Source organism: Gracilinanus agilis, chromosome 1 (genome assembly GCF_016433145.1).
Source record: "Gracilinanus agilis isolate LMUSP501 chromosome 1, AgileGrace, whole genome shotgun sequence".
Taxonomy (NCBI): Eukaryota; Metazoa; Chordata; class Mammalia; order Didelphimorphia; family Didelphidae; genus Gracilinanus; species Gracilinanus agilis.
In genome coordinates, this window is record NC_058130.1 from 255,676,714 (window position 1) to 255,702,156 (window position 25,443).

General features: G+C 38.2%; 2 protein-coding genes across 2 annotated transcripts in view; one reads left to right on the forward strand and one right to left on the reverse strand.

Annotated features, from left to right (window-relative positions):
* B9D1 (B9 domain containing 1) overlaps positions 1-25,443 on the forward strand; it is a 96,146-nt gene that overhangs the window by 55,782 nt on the left and 14,921 nt on the right. The window lies entirely within an intron of this gene.
* EPN2 (epsin 2) overlaps positions 12,859-25,443 on the reverse strand; it is a 62,600-nt gene continuing 50,015 nt past the window's right edge. The window contains exons 6-9 of the mRNA XM_044661191.1: positions 24,300-24,470; positions 23,377-23,463; positions 20,425-20,640; positions 12,859-13,190 (exon numbers count right to left, since the gene is read on the reverse strand). Of these exons, the coding sequence (XP_044517126.1) occupies positions 12,859-13,190; positions 20,425-20,640; positions 23,377-23,463; positions 24,300-24,470 (806 nt within the window). The remainder of the gene's footprint in view (positions 13,191-20,424; positions 20,641-23,376; positions 23,464-24,299; positions 24,471-25,443) is intronic.

Here is a 25,443-nt window from a genome sequence, read left to right on the forward strand (position 1 = left end):
TAATAAGGCAGAGGTTGAAAGGCTTGCCCAAGGTCACACAGCTAGGTCTCTGCCTAATTAATTTGATCTCAGGTTTTCTTGACTCCAGATCCAATGCTCTCTCCACTGAGCTGCCTAGCTGGCTCCTGAGATAATGTAAGCCCTATTAACAAAAGGTATCTTTGATTCCTACTTTACAAAAATTATCTCTCTCAAGATTTTTGACCCTTTGTTCTTTCATCTGAATTTTTGTTACGATTTTCTATGTAATATATCCTGTTGTTCATCTTATTGACATAGCACCACATCTGTAGATTAATTTAGAGGTAAGTGATTTAGTAATATTATCTTTTTTATTATATTGGCAAAGCCCAGTGATGAACATTGATTTCTTCCAGTTATTTAGGTCTTCATTAACTTCTGTACACTCTTAATCTAAATCCTGTGTATGTCTTATTTTAAATCCCAGCTATTTTTAAAAAACTCTTACATAGGGACAACTTTAAAACAGAAGGGCAAGTGGTAGGCAAAGAGGGTTAAGTGACATGCCCAAGGTCACACAGCTAAGAAGTGTCTGAGGTCACATTTTAATCTAGATCCTCTAGTACACACTCCATCCAACATGCCACCCAGCTGCCCCAATCCCAGCTATTTTTCTATATTGTAGTTATTTGAAATAGAATTTTCTCTATTTTAACTTGTGACTTTGGTAAAATACAGAAATGTTAATGATTTTTGAGTGCTCTTTTGTAACCTGCTACAGTTATTAATCATCTTAATGTTTTTTTAAAGGAAACCCTTAATCTTTCCTCTTAGAATCAATACTATGTACAGGTTCTAAGGCAGAAGAATGATAAAGGCTAGGCAGTGGCTTATTTAATTTTATTTTTTTAAACCTTTATCTTCCATCTAAGAATCAATACTGTGTATTAGTTCCAAGGCAGAAGAGTGGTAAGGGTTGCCAGATTTGAACCCAGGATCTCCTGTCTCTAGGTCTGATTCTCAATCCACTGAGCCACCCAGCTGCCCTGCTATTTAATTTCTTGATTTTGCCACTTGCAAAATTACCCAGCTACAAATAAGAATAATTTGACTTCTTTGCTGATGTTTATTCTTAATTTCTTTTGTTTTTCTTATTGTGATAGTTGCTGCTTTTATTACTGTCTCAAGTCATAGTGGAAAGCAGTATCCCTGCTTTTACCCTGGAATTTCTGGGTAAGCTTCCAGGATTTCTCCATTCCTTAGATACCATAACTCTTAGTTTTAGATAAATTCTCTTGAGTATATTAGAAGTGAAACCTTTTGGACCCTCTGGGTTTTGAGGTTGAAAGGAGAAGGGAGAGGGAGGAATGTTGACACTTGTGGTTGGATCCCACCACTCCCTTTCTCCTCCAGGAAATTCCTGCTCTATTGTCCCTGGCCTCACTCCACCCCTACATAGGGATATGTTTGGAACATTCACAGAAAGAAAGCAAAGTAGGGGACAGCCTGACCCAGCAGCATCCATTCCCCCAACCAGACAGCTTTTTAGCCTCAGGAAAACTCAGGATCCAGTTTTGTTTTGCTTTGGAAAATTTAGTAAATATTAACCACTCAAAATCATTGACATGCTTTCTTATTTGCTCAGAACTCCCAGCAAGAATAATAATTTTTAAAAACCCTTAGCAACTGAGATGTACAAGTAGAATTATGTTGGACCCTGCTCAGACTGGCCCTAAGAGCCAAGGATTAAATTTTGATCAGTTGGGGGACAGCTAGGTGGCTCACTGGATAGTCAGGCCTACAAATGGGAGGTTCTGGGTTCAAATATGGCCTCAGACACTTCCTTTGTGACCCTGGGCAAGTCACTTAACCCCAATTGCCTTGCCTTTACCTCTCTTCTGCCTTGGAACCAATACGTAGTATTGATTCTCAGATGGAAGGTAAGAGTTAAAAAAAATAGAAATTCCAAACTAAATTAAAGAACAACCAATTGTGCATCAGCTACAGGGGGAGGGAGGATTGGGGGAGAGGGAAAGAACATGAAAGATGTAACTATGGGAAAATATTCAAAATGAAAAAATAAAAATAAATAAAGGCACGTTTAAAGATAAAAAAGGAAAAGAAAAAAAAAGAACAACTGTGCATACATCTCTGCATCTTTGGTAGGAGAGAGGAGGTGGGAATTGAAAGCAAGACATCATCCTTCTCACATCCCCTGACAGTATCTCCAGCCAGTCAGCCAGCCAGCAAGCAGCTGGATGGAGCTATCTCATTTCCTTGATCCTGCTTCCATTCCTTTTCCGCCCTGAGCCTCTTCTGCTATCCTTGTATCTTTTATCTTAGTTCAAACTCTCAGTTTAGACTGGTCGACTTCCCTTCAGAGCTGTAAGGCTCTCCTGCTTTCCTTCTGACCACATGCCCAGAATCTGTTTCTGCCAAACCAAAAAGTCCCAGTCTGAACTCTTGTCACTTGTGCGCCCTTGGAGATCTTCCATTCAGATTCTCCTTGTCATGTCTCTCAACATGGACTAGAAGAATCCGACCAGGACTAGAAGAAATCGGTGATATCTGTTTGGAAGTAGTAGTAGTGCAAACAAACAGATTTAATGATTTTCTCCAAATTATGTCAACATTTCCCTGACTGACTTCATTGAGAAGGGAAGTTTGAAAAATATGGTTTGGGACCAAAAAATTAAAGAGATTAAAGGCTTGTTGATTACACAGAAATCTCACACCTGGCGTAATCAATGTTTTCTTCAGGAAGAGATCATGTAAGAAGGTGCTTGAGATGGTGAGTACTGAATGTCACCAAAAAAATGAAATTCATTCTATCTTAAGAGGCAGAAAATGACTGATTCTGGACAGGGGAGTCATTTCCAAAAAAGAAGTCATCAAAATAGAGGAAAGGAGAAAGAGAAGACATTACACTAGTGTGAATAGAATTAGCTTAAACCCATTCATGGTCAAAAACTCTACTATCAGAGATGATGTCATCCCCACCTCCCTTAGTGGGGAGGGGAGATACCCACACGTGACAATAGGTAAGAAATCAAGAACAAGGGACTGCCCTTTGGGCAGTCCAAATCAGTGTAGAGGCTGCCATTTGTCCATTTGAGTTAGAGGTGGACCCACAGGAAGTGACGAAAGACACTATCTCTTTAAGTATGTTGGTTACTTCCTGTGGGTCCACCTCTAGTGGACAAATGGCAGCCTCTACACTGATTTGGACTGCCCAAAGGCAGTCCCTTGTTCTTGATTTCTTACCTATTGTCACATGTGGGTAACTCATCTCCCCTCCCCACTAAGGGAGGTGGGGATGACATCATCTCTGATAGTAGAGTTTTTGACCATGAATGGGTTTAAGCTAATTCTATTCACACACACTTGATAGAGTAGGTCCAACCTAATCTATTTAAACAATCTATTGACTGAACATTTTTTCGAAAAGTTTCACCATTGCAGTAATGAGAACTGGCTGAAAGACCTCAGAATTCAGTTAACTGGAAAACATCTGATTTTTTGCCAAGGGAAGAAATAATAGAGCCAAGTTCCAAGCTTTGCGAAACATTAAGAAAGACAATAGAAATTTATGAGCAGTATTGTCTCACAATGCAGTGAAGGGCAGGAAAAGCTTGAAGAGAGGAAAGTGTGAGACCCAACTAAAATGTCAACCAGAAGCATTTGAAGATTAAACTGAAGGGCCATCAATGGACATCAAATGAAACTGATCTCCTGATGCTATTTTCTCCTAAGCAACCCTAGTAGAATCATCAAATTGGGACCCTGCTTCCTCAGAACTCTGTATCACAGGAGGAAGTAGCAATGGTATTAAGTAGATCAAGTCAGGACAGACACTGTAGGGAAGATATCTGTGCTTGATAGTTTTAAAGGAAATCAAGAGATTGTTTTTCAAATTCTGAGAGACTGGAAAATTCCAAAAGAATGGAAAACACCAATGATGGTACTTATGCCAAAATAACAAGAATAACAACGATGGACATTTAAATAGAACTAAACAATTTACAAAGAGCTTTCCTAACAAGAACATGCCATCAGATGTTGCCGGGAGCCCCTTAGAGAAATAAGGGTCTCCATCAGAGTCCATCAAATCAATGCAGAAGGCAGAGCCCTGTGTTTGATCCCTATTTCTGAAAATCAGGCCACAGAATGGATGGATACCCAATCAGACTCCTCTGTGTGACTCTCTTCTGATCAACACTTTTTATTATTAAAATTATTATAATCTATATTTTTAGGATAGCCTCAAGTTTTATAGTATAGATTTAAAATCCTTTTCTAGAAATCCCTTTATAGAATTCCCCTTAATACTCTATAATAAATCAGCATTTAATGAGTTAATAATTCATACCCTCAAAAAATAGCAGAAGCTGCTCAATTCTTTCCCTCTCTCTCTAAAAGTTTGAAGAACACAGTATGAATAAACCAAAATATTCTCACACTTCCCCACTTTCCCATGTTAGACTTGTCCCCCCAAATTTGAGAGTTCTCACACTTACCTGTGCCTTTTGAAATATGTTGAAGGTTCTCTTTATAAAAATAAAACTTAGATAGAGTTTTGGTAGCCTTGAAGAATGCTTAGACTAAATAATTATATTTATATGCTATATTGTAGAAATACATTTTGTGTGCCAATTCTCATGTAACTAATATAACCTTGAGTTCTTCTATGTTTTGGGTTTGAAATGTAAAATTTTCCAGCATTTATGTGACTGTGAGAGAAAAGTATAAAAATAAAAAATTTCACAGGAAGTTCTCTTCCGGAAATCCACTGTGTCTCCGACTCTCTTCTTTCTCACCTAAACCATACACCTTCCCAGACCCCTGGAGCTGCTGGCTAGTTTCCAGCAAGATGTATTGTTTTCCCTATTTTATATCTGAGGAAACTGAGACAAGGTTCACAGTTAGCAAATGTCAGGGGGTGGGATTTAAGTCACGGTGTCTCCTGACACTAAGTCAAACCCCCTTTCTCCTATAGCCCACTTGGCCTCTCTGATTACCAAGCCATATGCCCACTTCTCATCTCTTTAAAATCTTCTTTGGAAAAGTTTATTACTTATTGATAATGACTGTGATAAAAACACCATAAGAACACAGGCAGATTTTCACAGAATTTTCTAGAACATTTTCATGAAGACATGATTGACAGGTACAAAAAATTCAAGAATCTTGATATCTGCTTTTTGTTGATTAAAAAAAAAATAAAGCTCTAACTCATGAAATCAAAGTAAAGCCTTAAAGGATCTCTTCAAATAACACTTCTCCAAGCTTACATTAACATGAGATTTCATAATGGATGGGAATTTGTCTTGGCAGGTTCTCAGCACTATCTTATGGGCTGTCTGGGCCACTCTAGCACTTGGGTAATTAAGTCCTCTGGCGCCTTACGCCGGGAGAGTGTTCCTAAACTTTTCAGAAGAAAGGGAACCCTGCTGAAGTGTGGTGAGTATAGGAGCTTCAAGGAGCCGAACCCCCTAGCTGATGGCAGAGAATGGCCCTGATGGAGAGAATCTGGGCTGAAGTCCTGATGAAGGGGAATAATCCAAGTTTGAGCACATCCTTGCAGAATATAAAGTGAATAAAGTATTGTGCAAATCTGTACCTAGGCAAAAGGGTTAAAGGGTTACATTTAAAATTTTTCCCTTTTCGGGGCAGCTGGGTAGCTCAGTGGATTGAGAGCCAGGCCTAGAGACAGGAGGTCTTAGGTTCAAATCCGGCCTCAGACACTTCCCAGCTGTGACCCTGGGCAAGTCACTTGACCCCCATTGCCTACCCTTACCAATCTTCCACCTATAAGTCAATACACAGAAGTAAAGGGTTTAAAATTAAAAAAAAAATTTCCCTTTTTGTTCCCCTTGTTACTTCATTATGAGGTACCAAGGAACAGAAATTACCACGAACTTACTCCTTTGAAGGAAGGAGACAATTCCAGCAACAGGTCAATACTTTTTTTTTTTAATCCTTCTGTCCTAGAATACTGTATATTGGTTCTAAGGCCAAAGAGTAGTAAGGGCTGGGCAATGGGTCTAAGTGCCCAGAGTCACATACCCAGGAAGTGTCTGAGGCCACATTTGACCCCAGAGGCCTGGCTCTCAATCCACTGAGACACTTAGCTGCCCCCAGCTGACATTTCTTCTTAGTATCAGTTCTAAGTCAGCAGAGTGGCAAGGGTGAGTCAATTGGAGTTAAGTGACTTCCTCAGGGTTATGTAACCCGGAAATATGCAAGGTCAAATTGGAAACCAAGCCTGGAGAGCTCTAGCCATGAGCTTACCTAGCTGTCCCATAAGTAGATTTTTAAGATATCTCCAGCACAAAGGAAGGAGTAAGAACATTTTAGTGCCAATTAAGTCTAGGAAAAGTATCCAGTCTCTTCAGTCAATGCCAGGCTGACTTTCATGCTCTGGGGGGTAACAAAAGAGGATTTTACCCATTTAGTGGTTACAGTTGTTGGCCCTGATATTTTTTCAGATAAACTGCTCAGACATACTTATTTGAAAGGGTTTGGTGGAGGGTAGTATTTTTCTGAGGGCAGAACCAGAATAGGTGGAAATACAAAAATGATTTTTGTTTGAGGTAAGGAAAACTAGTAATAACCAACATTTTATATAGTTCTTCAAAGTTTGCAAAGTACTTTACAAATGTGTGTACAATAAAAATATTTATAGCTTCTCTTTGTGGTGGCAAAAGAATTGGAAATTGAGGGGACGTCCCTCACTTGGGGAATGGCTAAACAAGTTGTGGTACATATTGGTGATGGACTATTATTGTGCTTTAAGAAATAATGAACAGGGGGCAGCTGGGTGGCTCAGTGGATTGAGAGTCAGGCCCAGAGACGGGAGGTCCTAGTTTCAAATCTGGCTTCAGCCACTTCCTAGCTGTGTGAGCCTGGGCAAGTCACTTAACCCCCATTGCCTACCCTTACCACTCTTCCACCTAAGAGCCAATACACAGTATTGACTCCAAGACGGAAGGTGAGGGTTTAAAAAAAAAAAAAAAAAGAAAGAAATGATGAACAGGATGATTTCAGAAAAAGCTGCAAAGACCTTCCTGAACTGATGCAGAGTGAAATAAACAGAACCAGAAGACCATTAACACAGTAACAGCAATAGGGTGTGATAGACTCAGCGATTATCAGTGTTATGGGGATAATTTGAGGAAAGGTGTGTGGTAAAAGGGGATTTTGAAGGGAGGTTGTCAGGGACTTGCTAGGTAAGTAATATGGGTTGCAGGTAGGCTGGAATAGGGAGATTCAGGATATAATATGGGCTGAAGTCAGGGAGAATAGCACTAAAGGTAACAAAGATTTTCAGGGAGAGGAGGAATTAATCTAAACAGGCAAAGAACAGCAGGGTTTATAGTCTAGGACTTAGACTAAAGACAAACTGAGGGAAATAGACTGAACTGAAATTAACTACAGGCTTTAGTTAATTTCACAGGAAGGGACTTGTTTTGAAGTTACACCTTCCTTCAAGATGGATACCCCGGCTTCCCTTCAAGCCCAGAAGGGGCTTGTTGGTTCTTTCCCTCTTCTTCCCTCTCTTACTAATTAACTGGTCTGTTGAAACACAAAAGGGTTTATTGTCTTTAAGGTTGATTTGTCAGGAAAAGTGGATTGAGGAAGCCCTAACAGTTGTTTAAAGAAACCTCAGGTGGGGGAAGGGAGGCAGAGATGGAGTCTGAGCCTTAGCTCAGCTCTCAAGGTGCTCTTGATGTCTAAAGGGAATAAATGATGACTAACTTTTCTAGATAAGATACTGCCAAATTATAGTTAAACCCCTCACAGATTTAAACTACTCTCTAATTTACTCTCATTCACTCCACAGACATTTAAGGTAAGGGAAGGAAGGTAGGAAATGAGGTAGGGTATGGAGATACAAAGGGTTTATCTAAACAAACAATTTCTTAAATATTCCAAAACTAGGCTAGATTTCAGTTCTTCAGATAGGCAAGGAAGCAGCTCAGCTGGTCTGACCCTCTCTCCACGAGATTCCCAAACCAACTGCCCTCTCTCCCTCAAGATTCTAAACTCCTGATTTCAGAACTCGGCCAAAGCTTGAAAAAAACTGTCATGACCCCCTCTCTCTGTACTACATAGAATGATCCAGGACAATTCTGGGGGACAAAGAATGCTCTCCACCTCTAGAGAAAGAACCGTTGGGAGTATAAATGCAGATGAAAACATGATTTATCACTTGCTCATTTGGGTATATGATGTGGGGTTTTGATTTTATAAGATAATTCACTTATAAAAATAAGTAATATGGAAATAGGTTTTGCATGATTATACATGTATAATCTAGACTGAATTGCTTGTCAGCTCTGGGAGGAGGGAGGGAGACAACATGAAAATTGTGTAAATTTGTTATTAAATTAAGATAAAACTAAAAATTAAAAAACAAATGTGTACACACATACATACATAATAGCTAACATTTATATGGTGTTTACTATGCACCAAGCACTATAGTTAATAATTAAGTGCTTTACAGTGATCTTATTTGATCCTCACAATGACTTTCAGAGGTGTTAATACCTCACTTTTACAGATGAGAAAACTAAGTCAGAGGTTAAGTGATTTGCCTAGGGTCACCTGGCTAGTATCTGAAGGAAGTCATCATATTCAGGTCTTTCTGATGCCTAGTCCATGCGTTTTCTAGGCAAAGATACTGGAGTGGTTTGCTATTTCCTTCTCCAGTGCGTTAATCTCCAGAGAGATTAAATGACTTGCCCACAGTCATACACCTAGTAAGCATCTGGGGCTGGATTTATACTTGGGCCTTCCCGACTCCAGATGCAGTCTTCCATACTGCCTGGCTGCCTACATTTAGAGCTGAAACAGAACTTAGAGACCATTTAATCCGACCCTCCTCATTTTGCAGATGAGGAGACAAGGGCCCAGGGAAGGTAAATTATTTGCCAATGATCACCCAGGTGGGATTATGTCTGTCATCTTGAGAAGCTCACACATTTAAGAGGTTTTAAGGACAATTCCAAAACGGGCCTAATCTCCAACACCTGAAGATGACAAAGGCGACATCACTCGACAATATGTAAGCAGTACAATTTTAATTCTGACCAGTGCAGCTACAGACCCTCTTCTTTCCACTGTTCTGCTGGCATTAAACATGTCGGTATGACATCTTTAGGGTAAAAAAAATGACACAGAGAGATACATAACATTATGATACAAATGATAAATTATATTTATACAGTAAATAGTGTCAATAGTCAGCACAAATTCAAAAAAGCAGCCTGCTCCAGGATTATGAAAACAGTTTGGTAAATATTTCAGTTGTAACACTTGTAAAAAGTAAGCAAGGTTTGTGTGAGATTTCCACTTGTGAAAAATAAACCATATAATTTTTCCACAATCTGTGCAATATTAATACATACATACAGTACACATTAGAAACAGTAACAGCAAAAGGGAAGATGGAGAATATCATGAGCTGTACTTTTTATGAGCTCAGAAAGACTGTAAACAGCACAAGATGGAACCCACCCACCCAAAGCCCCCCCGACCGGCAGGGTCCCCCCATTCCCTTTCCCCCTCCTGTCCTAGGCCTCCTCCAGCACATACTGTGGTTTCTATAGAGTATAAAACTGACCGAATAAATAACTGACCACATTTTAGGGTTCAAAGTCATACCAAGATTTTTTTTTTTTTGCTTTTTTACTTTTTTGGTTTTTTTTTTATACAAAAGAATTGCTAACACTATTTAAACTTGGGTCAATTTGACCAGTAAGGCTATTTTTGGGTCCCTAACATATCTGACTGAAGCACCTTATTGGGAAAGTTAAAATCCAAGAGGGGTATTGACAAACAAAACAAAAATTTCTTCTAATGAAAAAGGGGCTGGGAAGATGGTTAGAGGAGAGGAAAAGGGAGAACTTCACTTACATGATGGCCCATCAGAGAGTAGCAAAAGATCCTGAAATGGCTTGAAAACTTGAACACGATGGACCCTTTTTATATATCAGCTAACACTGCCCAGGTCTGCACCCTCTGGCAAATGCTAAGCAAACGAGCCAAATCTTTTCCACAGACTATTTTTATAACAGGCAGAGGTTGCCCAGGCTGGAAATCAGGTCAGGGTCCTGAAACTGGTTTCTCCTCTACCCTCACCCATAATTGGCTTCTGAGTAGCTCACAAACACTGCCTGACATAATTGCTTAAGTAATTAAGAAGTGTGATTTTTTTTCCCCTAAGAGAGAAAGAAAAGTGGTAGGAGAGTATTTAAAGTAGTTTGGTTGAATGGTTTCAAATAAGAGCATGCAAGTTATTCTCCTAGACCCACACAGCCTTTTATTTACACCATTCCATGATGGTGTTTCCTATTCTCAGCTGTAAAGATCAGTTACTCTCCTTGATCCCAAAAGAAAGTTATTTTGAAAAGAAAAAAAATCCCTAACACTTATAAATATTACATGACTAAAAATTCACTGAACCTGTAATGACATACTTAAAACTTTGTATACACTAGCAGAATTTTTTAAAAAATGAGAATTTCATTTATTAGTAACCAAACCTAAAGAATAAACAGGGTGAACCTTCTCGCCACAGCTCAACTGGAAAGTGCATTTTTCATATGCCAATACCAAGGCCTAGAAAATTCCTACTCTTAGAAGTGAATTGTTTCTGTTCTAAAAAACCTAGCTTAATTTTTCCCCCATTGAAGTTGGGATAGTAGGGTGGGGCATAAAGCAACGTTAATGCATTTTTCATTGATAATGTACTGAAAGCAAATAGTTTTTTCCTCCTATAAAATTTTCAGATAAGCATTCTGAAATCTGCCTTTATACATTCAAAATTAATGCGGGAAGCAGGGGAGAAATCAGTCTATGTTAACATTCAAATTTTTAGTATTTTGAGGGCTCTGAAGTTAACTTCCTGTAGGGCTGATATCAGTGACCATAATCAAGTCTGGACTAGTTTATGAACCTTGGCTAACAGGGCACAGGTCAGTCCCCTAGCTGTTTACTGTACCTTCCTTCTGTGTCCAGCTATTTTAGGTTATTTCAATATATACAATAAGAGCACAACTGCAATCTAGTTCTGACATTCTTCTGTCTCCCTTCCCAACTTCTGCTCTATATAACACAGTAAAGGACACCAAGACGACATCATTTCAGCAGTGTTTTGACAAGAGACTTGGTTAGGTTCAGAACTCTTAAACATGCACCTCTGGGTGTAATTTGTGGAGTTTTGGAAGGTGGTAAATGAAAATAAAATCATTACGGGGGAAAAAAGGCTGCCCACAGTGGAGGAAAGTCAGTTTTGTATACAAATAACATTAAACAATCTTTAACTCCAGCAAGGATTAATTAAGATATATGAAATCAAAATCATGCAGGGTTAAAGATGTGTTCAACTTACAATTCAAGTTGTAAAGAAAACTAATTGTTAATCTGGAAAGTGCCTTTTGTAAAAAATAATTAGTTGATAAAAATTTAGAGTCACATTCACACATTAGAATTTTTAAAATTTCAAGATGTTGATATTATAGTAAGAAAAATAGCCTCTCTCATGATCTACCTACAAAGGCTAAAAGTCGATTCAGTTTGGAAAACTACCAAAAAGGGGAAGAAAGAAAGGAAAAGGCAACTTGAGGCTTTTTTTTTGTAAATGTCATCTTAGTAAGTATAATCAAATTCCCATCTTTTTTTTTAAATATAGTCTCAAGAATTTGCTTTCATTTTCATTATGAAATTTTCCTGTTCAAAGTGTTTTAGTGTTTTTCTTTCCTTTAAAATTCCCTTACAGAAACAAGAGCTAAAAACCATAAATAAGAGAGCATTTTTAAACCATAAAAATGACACCTGCCAATATTTTAATTTCAGCCAGACCTGATAAAATTCTATCAAAACTAGACAGTTAAATAAGAACCACATTATAAAAATGTTAGCAAAAAGGACTATTAGATAATTTTGCAAACTCAAATATGAAACTGTACTAAAAACAAAATATGTGCAAAAGTATACAAGAATAACTGCATATAGCAAGGTTAAGCCTGAATTAGTTTTAAAGCTTGCCCTAGTGAATTTAATTCAAAAGTTGTTCCACTGTATTTTTTTCTTTCAACTTATGTGATAAGTCAAATAAAAATAAAATACACACAATAACTTTCAGAGTCACTACTGGACAAGCACAGAGCGGAAGCCTCACTTAGCACGAGTGTAGCATGCTATTCCCAGAAAGGTCACTAAGAGTCCCTAGATAGTAGTGTATAAGATTTAACACTGAGGACATCACATCTTATGCTTGACAATGTAAGAACTCTCAAGTGAAGCTTTGGAGCAAACTTGCTTTCCGCATCCAAAGTTAGGAGAAGAAAGTGGTGTAATTTTGTGTTGCAGTGTTTGATGTGTAAATCTGGTCTTCTGTATGCCCAACTATTCTCCTAAGAATAAGGACTATGGGTGAACCAACAGTCAGGAACTGTATAGTTATGTGCAAAAAGCCATCACTAGCACTCTGTCTTTTATCTCCAATGACTGAAAGAAATGACTAATGCAGGGGACAATTTTAGAATACAGCACATTGTTCTGACATCTGCTAGAGTGTAGAGGGAGCTGAAATGGCAGGCTTCTCCCTAGAGAGTACTGATAACTGATACAGATAGACCAATTTCACTTCTGGGTCACCAGAGCATTTTAAGAAATGCTCCATGAACTGAAGTTAGGGATCATCTGCCAAGACTAGAGTCAGATGAACCAGTAGAGGAAACTCTTCTCAAAGTCATTACTGTAAACCACAAATTTATGTTCCAATCTCTTGCACATCATTCAGTCCAAACAGAGTTTTGTTCATTTTACTCCAACGAAGACTTCAATCTGCAAAATGTTCTGGACAGGAAGTTCTGTTCATCTGGGATGTTATAAGAGGAAAGGGTTGGTTGTACTTGTAGACTGGGATGCAGGTGGAGGAATTCCTGTATTATGAAGAGGCTGAGACATAGATCCTGCAATGGTTATCCCTTGGCCCATTCTAGTCAGAGATGTCACACTGCCCAAAGATGGTACTGGTGTCATTCCAACAGCTACTGGTGCAATGGAAGGCAGAGGTATTGGCTCCATGCTCACTGATGACACAGAAGTGAAAGAAGGACTTGTTCCCATGATGGGACTTGCTCTCATCTGGTTTAATGTCAAGGGCTGAGGCTGATTCACTTGGAAAGGATTGATCGGAGTTGGTGCTGTGGAAGAACCTATTAAAATGGAAGAAGTTCATGATTATTAACTTTGAAACAATGTTCTGCCCTTCCTAGAGATCAGGAATCATAAATATGTAACTTTCTTGAAGAAGGAAGAACTATGTCTTGGGAGAAAATATAAGATCTGTCACAAAGTGGATGCCAATTCCTGCTACTAGGAAGGCTAAGTTGGTTGCTTGAGCTTGGAAGTTCTAAATGAAGAACGAAGTCTGGCACCAAAATAGCAAGCCCATGGGAATAGGGGGGCCATTATGCTTTTTGAGAAGTAAACAGCCCAGATAAGAGAGCAGAGAAAACCAAAGGTCTCATTAACCAGCAGTGAGATCAGACCCAGAGGGGTCACTGTACCTCCAAAGGGAAGACCCAGTCTCAAAAAACCATCAGCAAAAACACCCCCCCCTACACCAGGCCTTACCCAAAAATAAGTTTTATTCTTAAAAGAAAACACCTCAGATGCTACACATTTATCCCAACAATGCTAGCAAAGCTAAAAACATGTTTATAAACCCTGGAGTTGGGAAGGGACTTCAGGCCATTTTATCAACTTATATCTGAATAAGAATCTCCTCTATAATATCTCTATCAATTTTGCTTTAATATCTTCCATGAGGGAAAACTCACCCCCTCTGGAGGTGATTCATTCCATTGTGAATATCTCTAATTGTTACTAAGTTTCTTTGTCTATTAAGGAATAATGTTGCCTCACTGCTGCTTCCACTTGTTGCTCTTGATTCTGCCCCCGAGGGGCAAATCTAATTTGTAGGATTGCCGTACATCAAATACATGAAAAACAGCTATCCTTCCCCTCTTAACTTTTCTCCTTTCCAGGTTAAGCATTATCAGTTCCTTGAACCTGATTCTTACATAGCATAATTTAAGAGGCTCTTTACCAGTGTGGATGCCTTTCTCTAGTTATTCTCCAATTTATCAATGTCCTTCCTAAAAAAGTGACATCTAGAACTGCATATTATGCTCTAGGTGTCATCTGACAAGAACAGAATAAAGTTGGAATTTTATCATCACTAGTCTTCTCTGGAGATTATCTTTAAATCCTCTAAATTTCTGCTCCATTACTTAAAAATTAGTTTACTAGTTACAGAAGAAATGCTTCTCATTATAACTATATTTTGGAGGGATATGCAAAGAAAAAGGGGAAGGGAGAAGAGACAGAACAAATAAGAAGATTGTGGAAGAGACAATATAAGAAAGACCGCAAGCTTAATGAGGAAAAGGAAGTCAAATAGGGTGGCATTGGAAGGCTTTGTCTCACACGTAGATGAGGAGTCCCCACACCATTATAGGGTAGGACAGAAGGCAATGATGACATATAAGAGTTGAAATGGCCTTAGTGCCTTCCTTCATGCCCGTGGACAATCAATCTGAGAAAATACATTCCGTTTGCTTCATTTCCTTTCTTGCATGTTAAAAGTTATCACAGGAGGGCAGCTAGGTAGCTCAGTGGATAGAGATCCACGCCCAGAGACAAAAAGTACTTGGTTCAAATCTGGCTTCAAGACACTTTCTGGCTTCTAGACACTTAGAGACATTTTCTGGGCAAGTCACTGAAGCCCCATTGCCTAGCCTTTTCTGCTCTTTTGCCTTGGAACCAGCACACAGTATTGATTCTAAGATGGAAGGTAAGGTTTTAAAAAAAAATTATCACAAAAGAAAAGGAAGTTGAGATAATGGACCTGAAATTCTCTTTCTTTGAATAGCACACTACAAATAACCCCAAACACCTCAAGTAACTCCTTAACATAGTATCTGATACAAAGTAAGTGCTTCATAAAGGTTTGTTTCTTAAATGACTACAGTGAAGTAGGTAGGTCAGAGCTGAATCTGGTTTGGGGAAATTAAAGAGTAGAACCTGAAGAAGGAAATAGAATCTCTGGATGGAAAAGAGGATAACTGGCATGATAAGGAAAAGTAAGAAAATGAAGTTGAGAGAGGTTGTCAAGTTATTAAGGATATAGCTTCTATAATAACTTGATAGCCTCTCTCTAAAAACTATGCTCAAACTATCAATATGACACAGTTGATTTGTATGTGTGTGTCTGTGTACACACGTGTACTGTCTCCCCTCTAGGTACAGGCAACATGATGGTATATAAGAGCTGCACTGTTCTAGTTTCCTTTCTTTCTTCCTTTCTCCTTCAGTGAAATAAAATGGTGGAGGATGGGGCAGCTGGGTAGTTCAGTGAACACGGTGCCAGGCATGGAATCAAAAAGACCTAAGTTCAAATCTGGCCTGAGACACTACCCAGCTGTGGGACTGTAGGTAAGTTACTTAATTCCATTTGTATAGCCCTTGCCCTTCCATCTTGGAGTTATTAAGATAGAAAAAATAACGGTTTAAAAAAAAAACAACAAACAAGCTTTAAAATGGTGGAGAGGTAGATGGGAATGAATGCCTGTGGATAAATAAACTGAAAAACCAGATTGTCTGTTTCATCTCTTTTTCTTGCATTTGTTAAAATTAACTATAGAAGAAATGTACAAGCAGAAACTGTCAAAAGAGCAAGAAAGAAGCTGTGATGACTTTCCTGAAATCTCTTTTTATTAATAGCAAACTACAAAAAAACTTACAAATATACTAAGGAGTAAAGCGATTTTAAACATTTTGCTTACTGATTAATGTCTTTTAATCCAAATCAAATCTTCCAAGCATTTGTCCAAATCTTACATATTTTTGTAATATAGCTTAGCTACTGGCTGTCACAAGCTCTCTTCCCCAAACCATCTTTGCTGACATCACCTAAAAATATCTATTTGTCTTATCTCTACAGAGAATTTATTATGTAAATTTCCAATTTTTAGTGTGACTGTAATGTGCAAGTGGCTGGCCAGCATTATTCCCATCCTTGATTTCTGGCTACTTATTGCTTCTCTGCTACCTACAAACATGCTCAGATCTCTTCCTTCCTTTAAAAATGTTACTTGAGCTTCAGTTCTTTAAACTATCATCCTACATCTTTTTCTCTCTTTCACTGCCAAAGTCCTAGAAAAAAATGTTCTAATCTTACTGCTTCTGGCTTTTAAGTACCTACTCACTTTTTAGTTCCTTACAATCTGGCTTCTGATCCCATCAATTTACTAAAACTTCTTTCTCCAAAGTTGTTAATGTGCTCTTTAAAACAAAATATTAGTTTTACTGGCATCTTATTTTTTTAAAAATCACCTTAATTTCCAAGTGTATTGTTTTCCTTTTTTGCTTTTCAAGAAAACCTTTATTTTACTAAAGTTTTTTTTTAAAGCCATTCAGCAAAACCAACTACCACATCTATGATATCTTGGAGTATATGTAATATTCCCCTCTTTACAAAGAAGGGAGGGAAGTGGGAATTCTTCTCTGGAGTTAAGTTTGGTTCTTATAATTAAGAAACATTCAAAAATATATATTTTTTGTTCTTTATCGTTTACTTATATATATATATATATATATATATATATATATATATATATATACACACATATATATATATGTTCCTGTATATGATGTTTCCTGGTTCTGCTTAATTCACTATCAGTTCATAGAAATCTTCCCATGCGTCTCTGAATTCTATGTATTCATCATTTCTTATAGCACTATAATATTCCAATACATTCATGTACCACAATCTGTTGTTGAACTCTTTATTGCTAAATCCAGCAATCTTTTAAAGTCTTCACATTTTCCTTGCTTTCTTGGCTGCTTTTTTTTAAAACAGCCCTGTCTCCTGGATACCTGCTGGTTCCTTGGTTTCTGTGACATTGCTTTTAACTGGTTCTTTTCCTTCTACCTCTATGACTACCTTTCAGTCTCCTTTGTTGATTCACCACTCATTACCCAACCCATAAGCACAGGTGTTCCCTTGAGGTTCTGTCCTATTCCTTCTTATCTCCTCTCTTTATACGTTCTCTCTTGGTGAACTCATCATCACTCAATCTCAGATTTATATATTTATTACTATTGTCTCTTCTATGCTCCAGTTTCACAAAGTTAGCTGCCTTTAGACAGCTAAGTGGTACAGTTGATAGAACATTGGGACTGAATTCAAATCCAACCTCAGACATTTATTAGCTGTGTAGTCCTGAGCAAGTCACTTAATCTGTTTGCCTCAAATTCCTGAATTGTAAAATGGGGTTAATAATAGCACCTATCTTGTTGGGGTTGCTATGAGGGTAAAATGAGATAGTATTTATAAAAACACTTGGTACAGTGCCAGGCACATAATAGGCTCTACATAAATGTTTATTCTCTCTTTCTGTAACCCTGCACACTTAAGTATCTCAAATAGAACTCATCATCTGAACCATAAAAGTGCTCTTTTCTCCTGAAACTTGTCTATGTCTCTAGGTCGTTCCTTGGTTCAAAAATTTGGGCACTACCAGTAATCTGGATTCATAACTTTAAAGTCATCCTTGACTCATCCCTCTCCTGCATCCAAACAGTGGCCAAATTGTCAGTGTCTATTATGTTTCTGAAATATTTCTCATTACTCCCTTCTGTCTGTTTACAAAGCTATCAGACTAACTGAGGTCTTTATCACCTCTCTCCTAGATTATTTTAAGGATTCCCTAATTTAGAAAAAAAGCCATTTCTAACCTCCCCTTTCTCCATTCTAATCTTCCATACAACTGTAAAAAAAATAATCTAACACACATATCTGACCGTGTCACTTCTCTCTGCTCAAAAACTTCCAGTTGTTTCCCCCAGGATAACACACAACATATCTTGCTGTCTCCAGGATAAAATATAAACTTCTCTGGCATCAAAAATCTTCCATGATCTGACTTCAAAGTATCATTCCAAACTTATTCCTCAATACTCTCTGACCCAAAACACTCAATATTCAAATTCCTCAAGAGTCAAAACATTTAAAGAAACATCTATGGTAAAAAAATCTTTCTAAATGAAATGTTTCTTCTAATGCTAAACAGTACTGTGAACATGATTTAACCCCTTTCTAATGGTTCATGGTAATTAGTACTTATATCAATTAGCAAAAAGTAAACCTCTGTACTAGACAGGCACATAGGACTTATTTACTCCAATACTAAATATTCCCTAAACAGACAGCTTCTCTAGTTATAGATTGATTCCACTTCCACACCACTTATCACTTCCTAGTAGGTTTGTTTTTAGTAGTATCCCTTTTTAATCTAGTAACATAAGACTGCTTGGGGAAATAAGAATACTTTCTCCTGTGGAATAAAGTTAACAGATTTTGAAGCAGGGTCCATTGTTGAGCCCCACTCACCTCAACAGAATGACTCAAAAGTCTTGGTGCAGCTTTAAGTTATTAAAAGTTTAAAACTTCACTAAGCCTTTTGGGACCCTCCCCTCTGAATTTAAAGTTCATGGGTATGGTTTAGGTAAATGAAGCTCCTGAAAGTCTGTGTGCTATAAGACATTAATTAATGTATTTTATTTCCTTAGATTATGGATTTCAAAGGTCAAGATGTGGTTTGTTTCTTTCCTATCCTTCTAACTGCCTAATTACATTCCTATGTACTCAAAGATGGAACCAAAGTTAGAAATGGCAAATATCTTGCTCATTATTTATTGGTGTGCAGGGCAACATGGAATAGTGGGTAGAAAACTGATCTTAGGTTCAAGTTCTCCCCTGATACATCCTGGGCAAGAAACTTCACTTGTTGGTGCCCACAGCATCCTGCAATGCCTGCTAAGTGGTTGAGTAGCTGCCAACCTGCATTAGATGAGGAAGTTTCCTCACTGGGAGTACCCTGTATCAATGAAGTCTGAGGCTTGCTATGCCATACCCCATCCCTTTCCCAATCCCCAAGAGTTATTTTGAACAAACACATATTTATTGATCTGAATTCCTTTAGCTCAATACTATCTGACTCAAATTATTAATACAAGTAACAACTCATGCAATCAGTTCCCAAGAACTTTCAAATATGGAGAGATAATACAAATTTGGGCTCTGAATGGCTACTGAGCAAGACAAAATTTGAGTGTGTATTTGGAAAATAACTGAAAATTTCGATAGCCTGTTTGCAAGAAGCACAAATCACACATCATTACTACAACAAAGAAAAAGAGAAGGGTCAGACTTTTCTTGAGTGCCTCAGCTTTAATGCCTTAACCTGCTAATACATCTTCATGCTCTTAGCAGTTATTGATGTCTTGGTTAGGATTTTTTCTAGAATCCCTTATCAATGGAGTTGCTTCATTTTAACTCATGAAATATTTCTCCACTGATATGAGTAATCAAATCAGGAGAGCAAATCCAGTAATGTGTGGCTGCTAGGTAACCAAAACTCTAAAGTGTTTGAGGAAGGGATGCAGAAATTTATGGCCAAAAAGCAAGAATGGGGAACTGTAGTCTGCCCTTTCATGTGCTCTATCTAAGCACAACTATCTAAGAGGTGCCCCACCCTTCCCTATCCAGAGAATTAAGTCTATCTTTTTTTTAAACTCTTACCTTCCATTTTAGAATTGGGACTAAATGACGTGGCCAGGGTCACACACCTAGGAGTCTAAGGCCAGATGTGAACCCCAGACCTCTCATCTCCAGGCCTGATTCTCAATCCATTGAGTCAACTAGTACCCCTTTAAGTCCATCTTTAATAATACTATACCAAAAGACCTGCAGATGGTGACGTGATTCCATCAAAGTATAACCTTTTTTATGGGAGAGTAGTGGGATACGGCTCTCAGATCACAGGACTTTGAACTAGAAAGGACCATGGGAGATCATTTAGTTGAAGTTCCTCATTTAAGATATGGAAATTGAGGTCAAGTTAGAGGTGAAGTAATTTGTCCCATGTTAGCAGAACTGAAATTCAAGCCCAAATCCTCTAATTCCCAATCCCAGTTCCACTGCATTGGAGAGCAGAACTTTTTAAAAAAAGGATGAAAAGGAGATCTGGACAATGTCTATGTTTCTGTACTTCAGGTAAGAGTTAAGATACTTCATTATGGAGTCTAGTAATGTCTGTCTATTTAAAATAATTCTTAGGGTTTCAAAAATTTTCTCTTAAGGATCTTGCTAGAAAAAAAGGCTCCCTACCTACTAAAATCAAAGCCTTTTTTGCTCTTGAGCAGCAGATAACAAGGGAATGTTGACTTGGCATTCCATCCATTTTTTTTAGAAGCAAAGCAATGAAGAGAGTAAGGGAAACAGTTTCTCAGCAAACAAGGAAATAGGTTTGAAAAGTTAGATTCAAAACCAACTATGCCCTGATAATATTTGCCATTTAAGGGCTAAGGCATACATACCTGGAGCCAAGAACGGATTCAGTGAAGGAACAGGTTGTGATGGCTTGGTTATTAGAGAGTCCAGATTCACTAAGGCTGCATTGGGACCCAAGAAGGACTCTGGTGTTTTCCGAGCTACACTCTGTTTGCTTGAGACCAAATTCACAGATTGAGAATCAAAAAGATCTGGACTTGATGTACCGTTGTTTTGGGATGGTAGAGAAGAAATGGATTCAGCTAAAAAAAGAAAAGTTGGAATGTTTAGGTACTAACTTGGATAGATATATTTGTACATATATTTGTCACTTAAAAACATAACCAGTGTCACTTAGAAAGCTTTTATAAAGTGCAATGAAAGACAAATGTTTGTCATGCAAAAACATTTCAAAATGATAAGATTCACTACAATCAAGCCATCAATCTAGTTTTTCATTACTTCACGTATAAGTTTAATAAGGACACACAAAACTTTTTTTTAGTTTGAAATTAGCCTACAAAGGAAAACACTTGAAATTTCTTTTTTTAATATATCCTCCCACTCTCCAAAGGCCACGAAGAACAGAACTTCCATATAAAATGGCCTAATTTATCATTCCTGGGTGAACTCTCATTTATGAAAGTCTCATGGAGATGTTCATAATTATGTAAACCAGTGATGGGCAAACTTTTTAAAGAGGGAGCCAAAGGAAAGGAAATGCTCATCTGTCAGTCTGTTTCTAAGGCAACTCTTTCGAAGTTTCATTGTATTGTATTCTACTTATTGTATTTGTCAGATTAGGAATAATGTCGTGTGGGTGGATAGAACATTTCAGGGGGCTGCATCTGGTCTGCGGGCTGTAGTTTGCCCATCACCGATCTAAACTGAAGCCTCTAAACTATTAGATGTTTCAGATTACCTGTCTTATTCTTTAGACCAGGGCTCAGCACTCACAGATATTCTGCTTGGAGGGGGGTGGAATGCATAAAAAAAGGACAGAGGAAGAAAATGCAAAAGTGGGGAAGGAGTAGCAGAAAAAGAGAGACAGACAGACACATACAAAGAACAAGGAAAAAAGGAACACCAGGAGGGAAGTGTTAAGGATTATTACACCATTGTGACTCAGATGCCATGCAATGGCACAGTTGCCTATTGCTATCAGAAAGGGTTGAACTTTCTCATTATGGCTATTACCAACTTCTTTTCTGAGGTAGGACACTAATTGTACAAGATGATCTTCATAAGAATCCTTTGAGACTTTCTACCTACAATAATGGCATTATTACTAAGGTCTTCATTCTTTCTCTCTCAACTTCTTCATTCTCTTTTCTCTTCCATCCTCTCCTTTCTCTTTTTTCCCCACTTACCTTCTCTTATAGATATAGCTACCCTCCTTGTAACATATGCACATGGATCCTCCTCCTTTGCCCAATGCTAATGTTGGCAGCAATGGCTACTGCCCCTTCCTCTGTGGGAAAAGTGATGGTCTTAGGTCTACAAAAGAAGGTACTAAAGTGGCAGGTCATGCTAGGAAGTGGCTGGGTGAAAGCATTTGCTGGGCTGATATGATTCTTGGGCAGCACAAGAAAGGAACATGTCTTACCCAGGGGCAGAAGAAAATCAGGGAGACTATATAGAAGGTTGGTTAATTTCTGGAAACTTGTATTTGGGTAAATAAGCCCAAGTATGTTATGTTAGTCTTCTGTTAAAACCCAAACCACTTTATTCTTTAAAAACAGGGGTTGGGGAGGGAGGGGAACAGTTAGGATTTCTACCTGAACCACTTTTTGCCAAAGTGGCCTTGTAGGTGTTGTAGAAGGTCTTGGTGGCAGCCAGCAATTTTGAGTTAAAGGGAACAGCTCTGGAGGAAGGTTTGCTCAGGTCTCAATGATTTAGGGTGGGTAACAAGGCCCTGGTACATGTGAGCAAGGAGCTTCTGAAGTACTAGAAGAGAGGGTCCATTGCTGGGCACAAAGGAGAGCATGGCATCCACACTTTCCAGGTGGGTTTAGGTTACTGAAATCATAAACGGGGAAAGGGGAAGAGGAAAGAAATGAGGGCCAGCACAGGTAGCAGAGAGATCAGTAAGTAATCTGCCTTGTCCCTTTTTTTACTTTGGTTATACGTTTTATTGGGGTGGCCTATTAATCACTTTATAGTCTACTGGTCTAAGAGGCCAACACAGGTGTTTCTCCAGAGGTACCATAAGACAAATGATGGAGGAAAAAGAAAATGGTACTATTATGCAAAGTGGGTTCAGGGCCTAAGGAAGGTAGGAGGAAGAAAAACTGGTCAATGAGTTTAGACCTCCTGAAAACAGTGAATTATAATATAAACCAAGCAATTTTTGTTGAACAGAAGGCTGGGTGACTGAAATAGGATGGAAAAAATACATCTTTTGTAGTAAAGTATAAGGAAATAAGTTTAAATGACTTTGCCCTTGGCTACAGTGTTAAAACTAGGATTAAAACCTAGATCTTTTCCAACATTAAGCTCAATAATACTCTTTACACACCACACTATCCAGCCCCCCAATCAAAGAAAAAGCATTTTAGGATATGTGGCCCAAGCAAGAATCAAAGAAGTCTTTGGCATATTTGTCAGGGTTGGGAACAAGCTAGAGAAGGAAAGAGAGTAATTACTGAGGCAGACAAAATAGGGTCTTTTCTCTGATTCAACGAAATGTCATTTGGAGATTTTAGGAAAAATCTAGAAAGCATCAAAAATAGAGAAATAAAATGCAGATAATTGTGTAATTAACAAAAAGCTATCAAAAATATGATAGCAAATGCTTTTACTCCATACACTTGATATGCTGCATGTATGACTTCCTAGAATTAGAAGCTTTATAGCCTCAAGACAGAAAAATGTTAAGTACTTCCTTCTGAAGTTTGAATCTTATTTCTGTAAACATAAATGAAAATAGTTATCAAGTAAATATTACTTGGGGGGAGAACAAAAAAAGCCCCCCAACTCTGTCTTCCTCTGTTACATACCTGTCTTTTTAGAGGTTCGGAGGTTGTCAAAATCAGAAAAGTCATCTTTAAGTGTACCATTCAAGTTACTGAAGAGATCAAAAGATCCTATATTAAAGAAAAAAATGATGACTTAAATATACAACAAAGGGGCAAAGTCACTTTATTTTTTCTGTTTCAATTTGTCTTTCTCTAAGACTTTTTCTATAAGGCTAGGTGGGTCAAGCTGATTTTGCCTAAGAGTACAGTAAGCAGCCACTTACATTGTGTGCTTTAATAGGCCTGGAAAATTCTGCTCCAAATATTGCCCTGTCAACTATTCCTATAAGTAAAGCACTTGTGTGTGGGGAAGAGAGGAGTGATTAGAGGGAGAAAAAGGAAAGATACAAAAAAAAAGATAAGGGACATAAAATACCATAGAATAGAAAAGAAACAGACAGATTTGATTATAGTACTGGGAGGGGCAGGGGTGGTGGGGTGGTGGTAAATGAGGTTCCCTGGGCAGTCAAAAGTAAAGTATGAAGGTAATAGATCCCTGGGAGAAGTGAAAGACAAATAACCTTATATCTGCCTATGAGCCCTGGGTAGGGTTATCAACATATGCCCATTCCTTTCTTCACTTAGATGTTGGAAGAATTAATGAGAATATTTATGAAACATATTATACTTCTAGGAAAGGTGTTATATAAACATAAAAGGTGGTGAGGTCACTGTAAATGAGTGTCAAAATGTGGCAGGCTGTGAAAGAGACATGGAAATCTGCTATTAAGCAGGTAAGTCAAACTTAGGGGAATCAACTGTGTTTGGATGTCAAGGAACAACAACAATAAAAAAAAAACCATACCATCACAAATAACTCAAATTTAAAATTATCGTTATATTCCTTAACATTTTAATTTGGCAGCAGTGGGCTAAAACAAGTCAATAAAAACAGAAAGACTTACCAGAATTGGAAATAGTTTTGTTAGCAGATGCTGGTCCCCAAGGATCTGTGGTAGCTTTTGCTATTCCACTAGCTGACTGAGAAGGTACCCATGGATCTGTGTTCTTTGGAAGTGACTGAGTAGAAGATCCAGCAGGCGCCCTCCAAGGGTCAGAGACAGCAGGATTGGCACCTGCAGAAAGAAAACACTGCCAGAATTCAGAGATTCTTCTCTATGAAACTTCACAGCACCTGGAGCTGTGTAATTAAATCTCTGCTCTATGTTGTGAATAAAATAATACGTTCCAAAGCTATCACAAAAAAGAATATTAAATAGTTTAGTAGAAAACTGAAACTGATTATCAAAGAGAGCCACTGATTGCCTCTCTCACTGGCACCTAAGCTCTCTGAGGGAAGGGATTGCTTTGCCTTTGTCTCCCTAAAACTTAGCACAGTTTCTGGAACATTCTAAGTGCTTAATGCTTGCTGACTGTTGAATGACATTACCATATTATTCCAAATGCCAAAGAAAATATGTAAAACTCCACAATGCTCTTGAAGATGTCCTAATTCAAGCAGCAGTTTGTAAATGTAAGATTGCCTAGTCCAAAGCTTTGTAATTAGGACATTAGGTTCAAATCCTGTCACATGTGTGACTTTGGACAATTTGTTTGCCCCTCTTGGGCCTAGCTTTATTCATCTCTGTCAAGAGGCAGTTGGGTTACAAAGCCTTTAAGATCCCTTGAAGCTCTAGATCAAAGATCTTTTCAATGAGTAATTCATTCTGTGCATGCAAAATCTGCATTGCCATGAGTGTCTTGGGACAATGAAATCATAGCATGTTTAAATTCATAAGGGAAGAGTATTTGCTATAGTAATCAACAACTTTTCAGAGGCAGTGTACCAGGTCTTCATTTTTTCAGGACAATTGACAAAAAGAGTGGGCTATCATGACAGCAAAAACTTATTTCACACTGAAATGCTCAGAAAAAGTTTCCTGGGTCTTGGGCTTCTGGTAGTAGAAGGAATACATTAATGAGAAATATGGCCACAAGTGTCTGTCTCTGTAACCTTGTCAGCCACACCTCGTAGCTAGTCCAACATCCCAGAAACATCCACGTCACAGCCTGTCTCCTTACCCTGGAGTTTCATTCCCCTGGGGACAT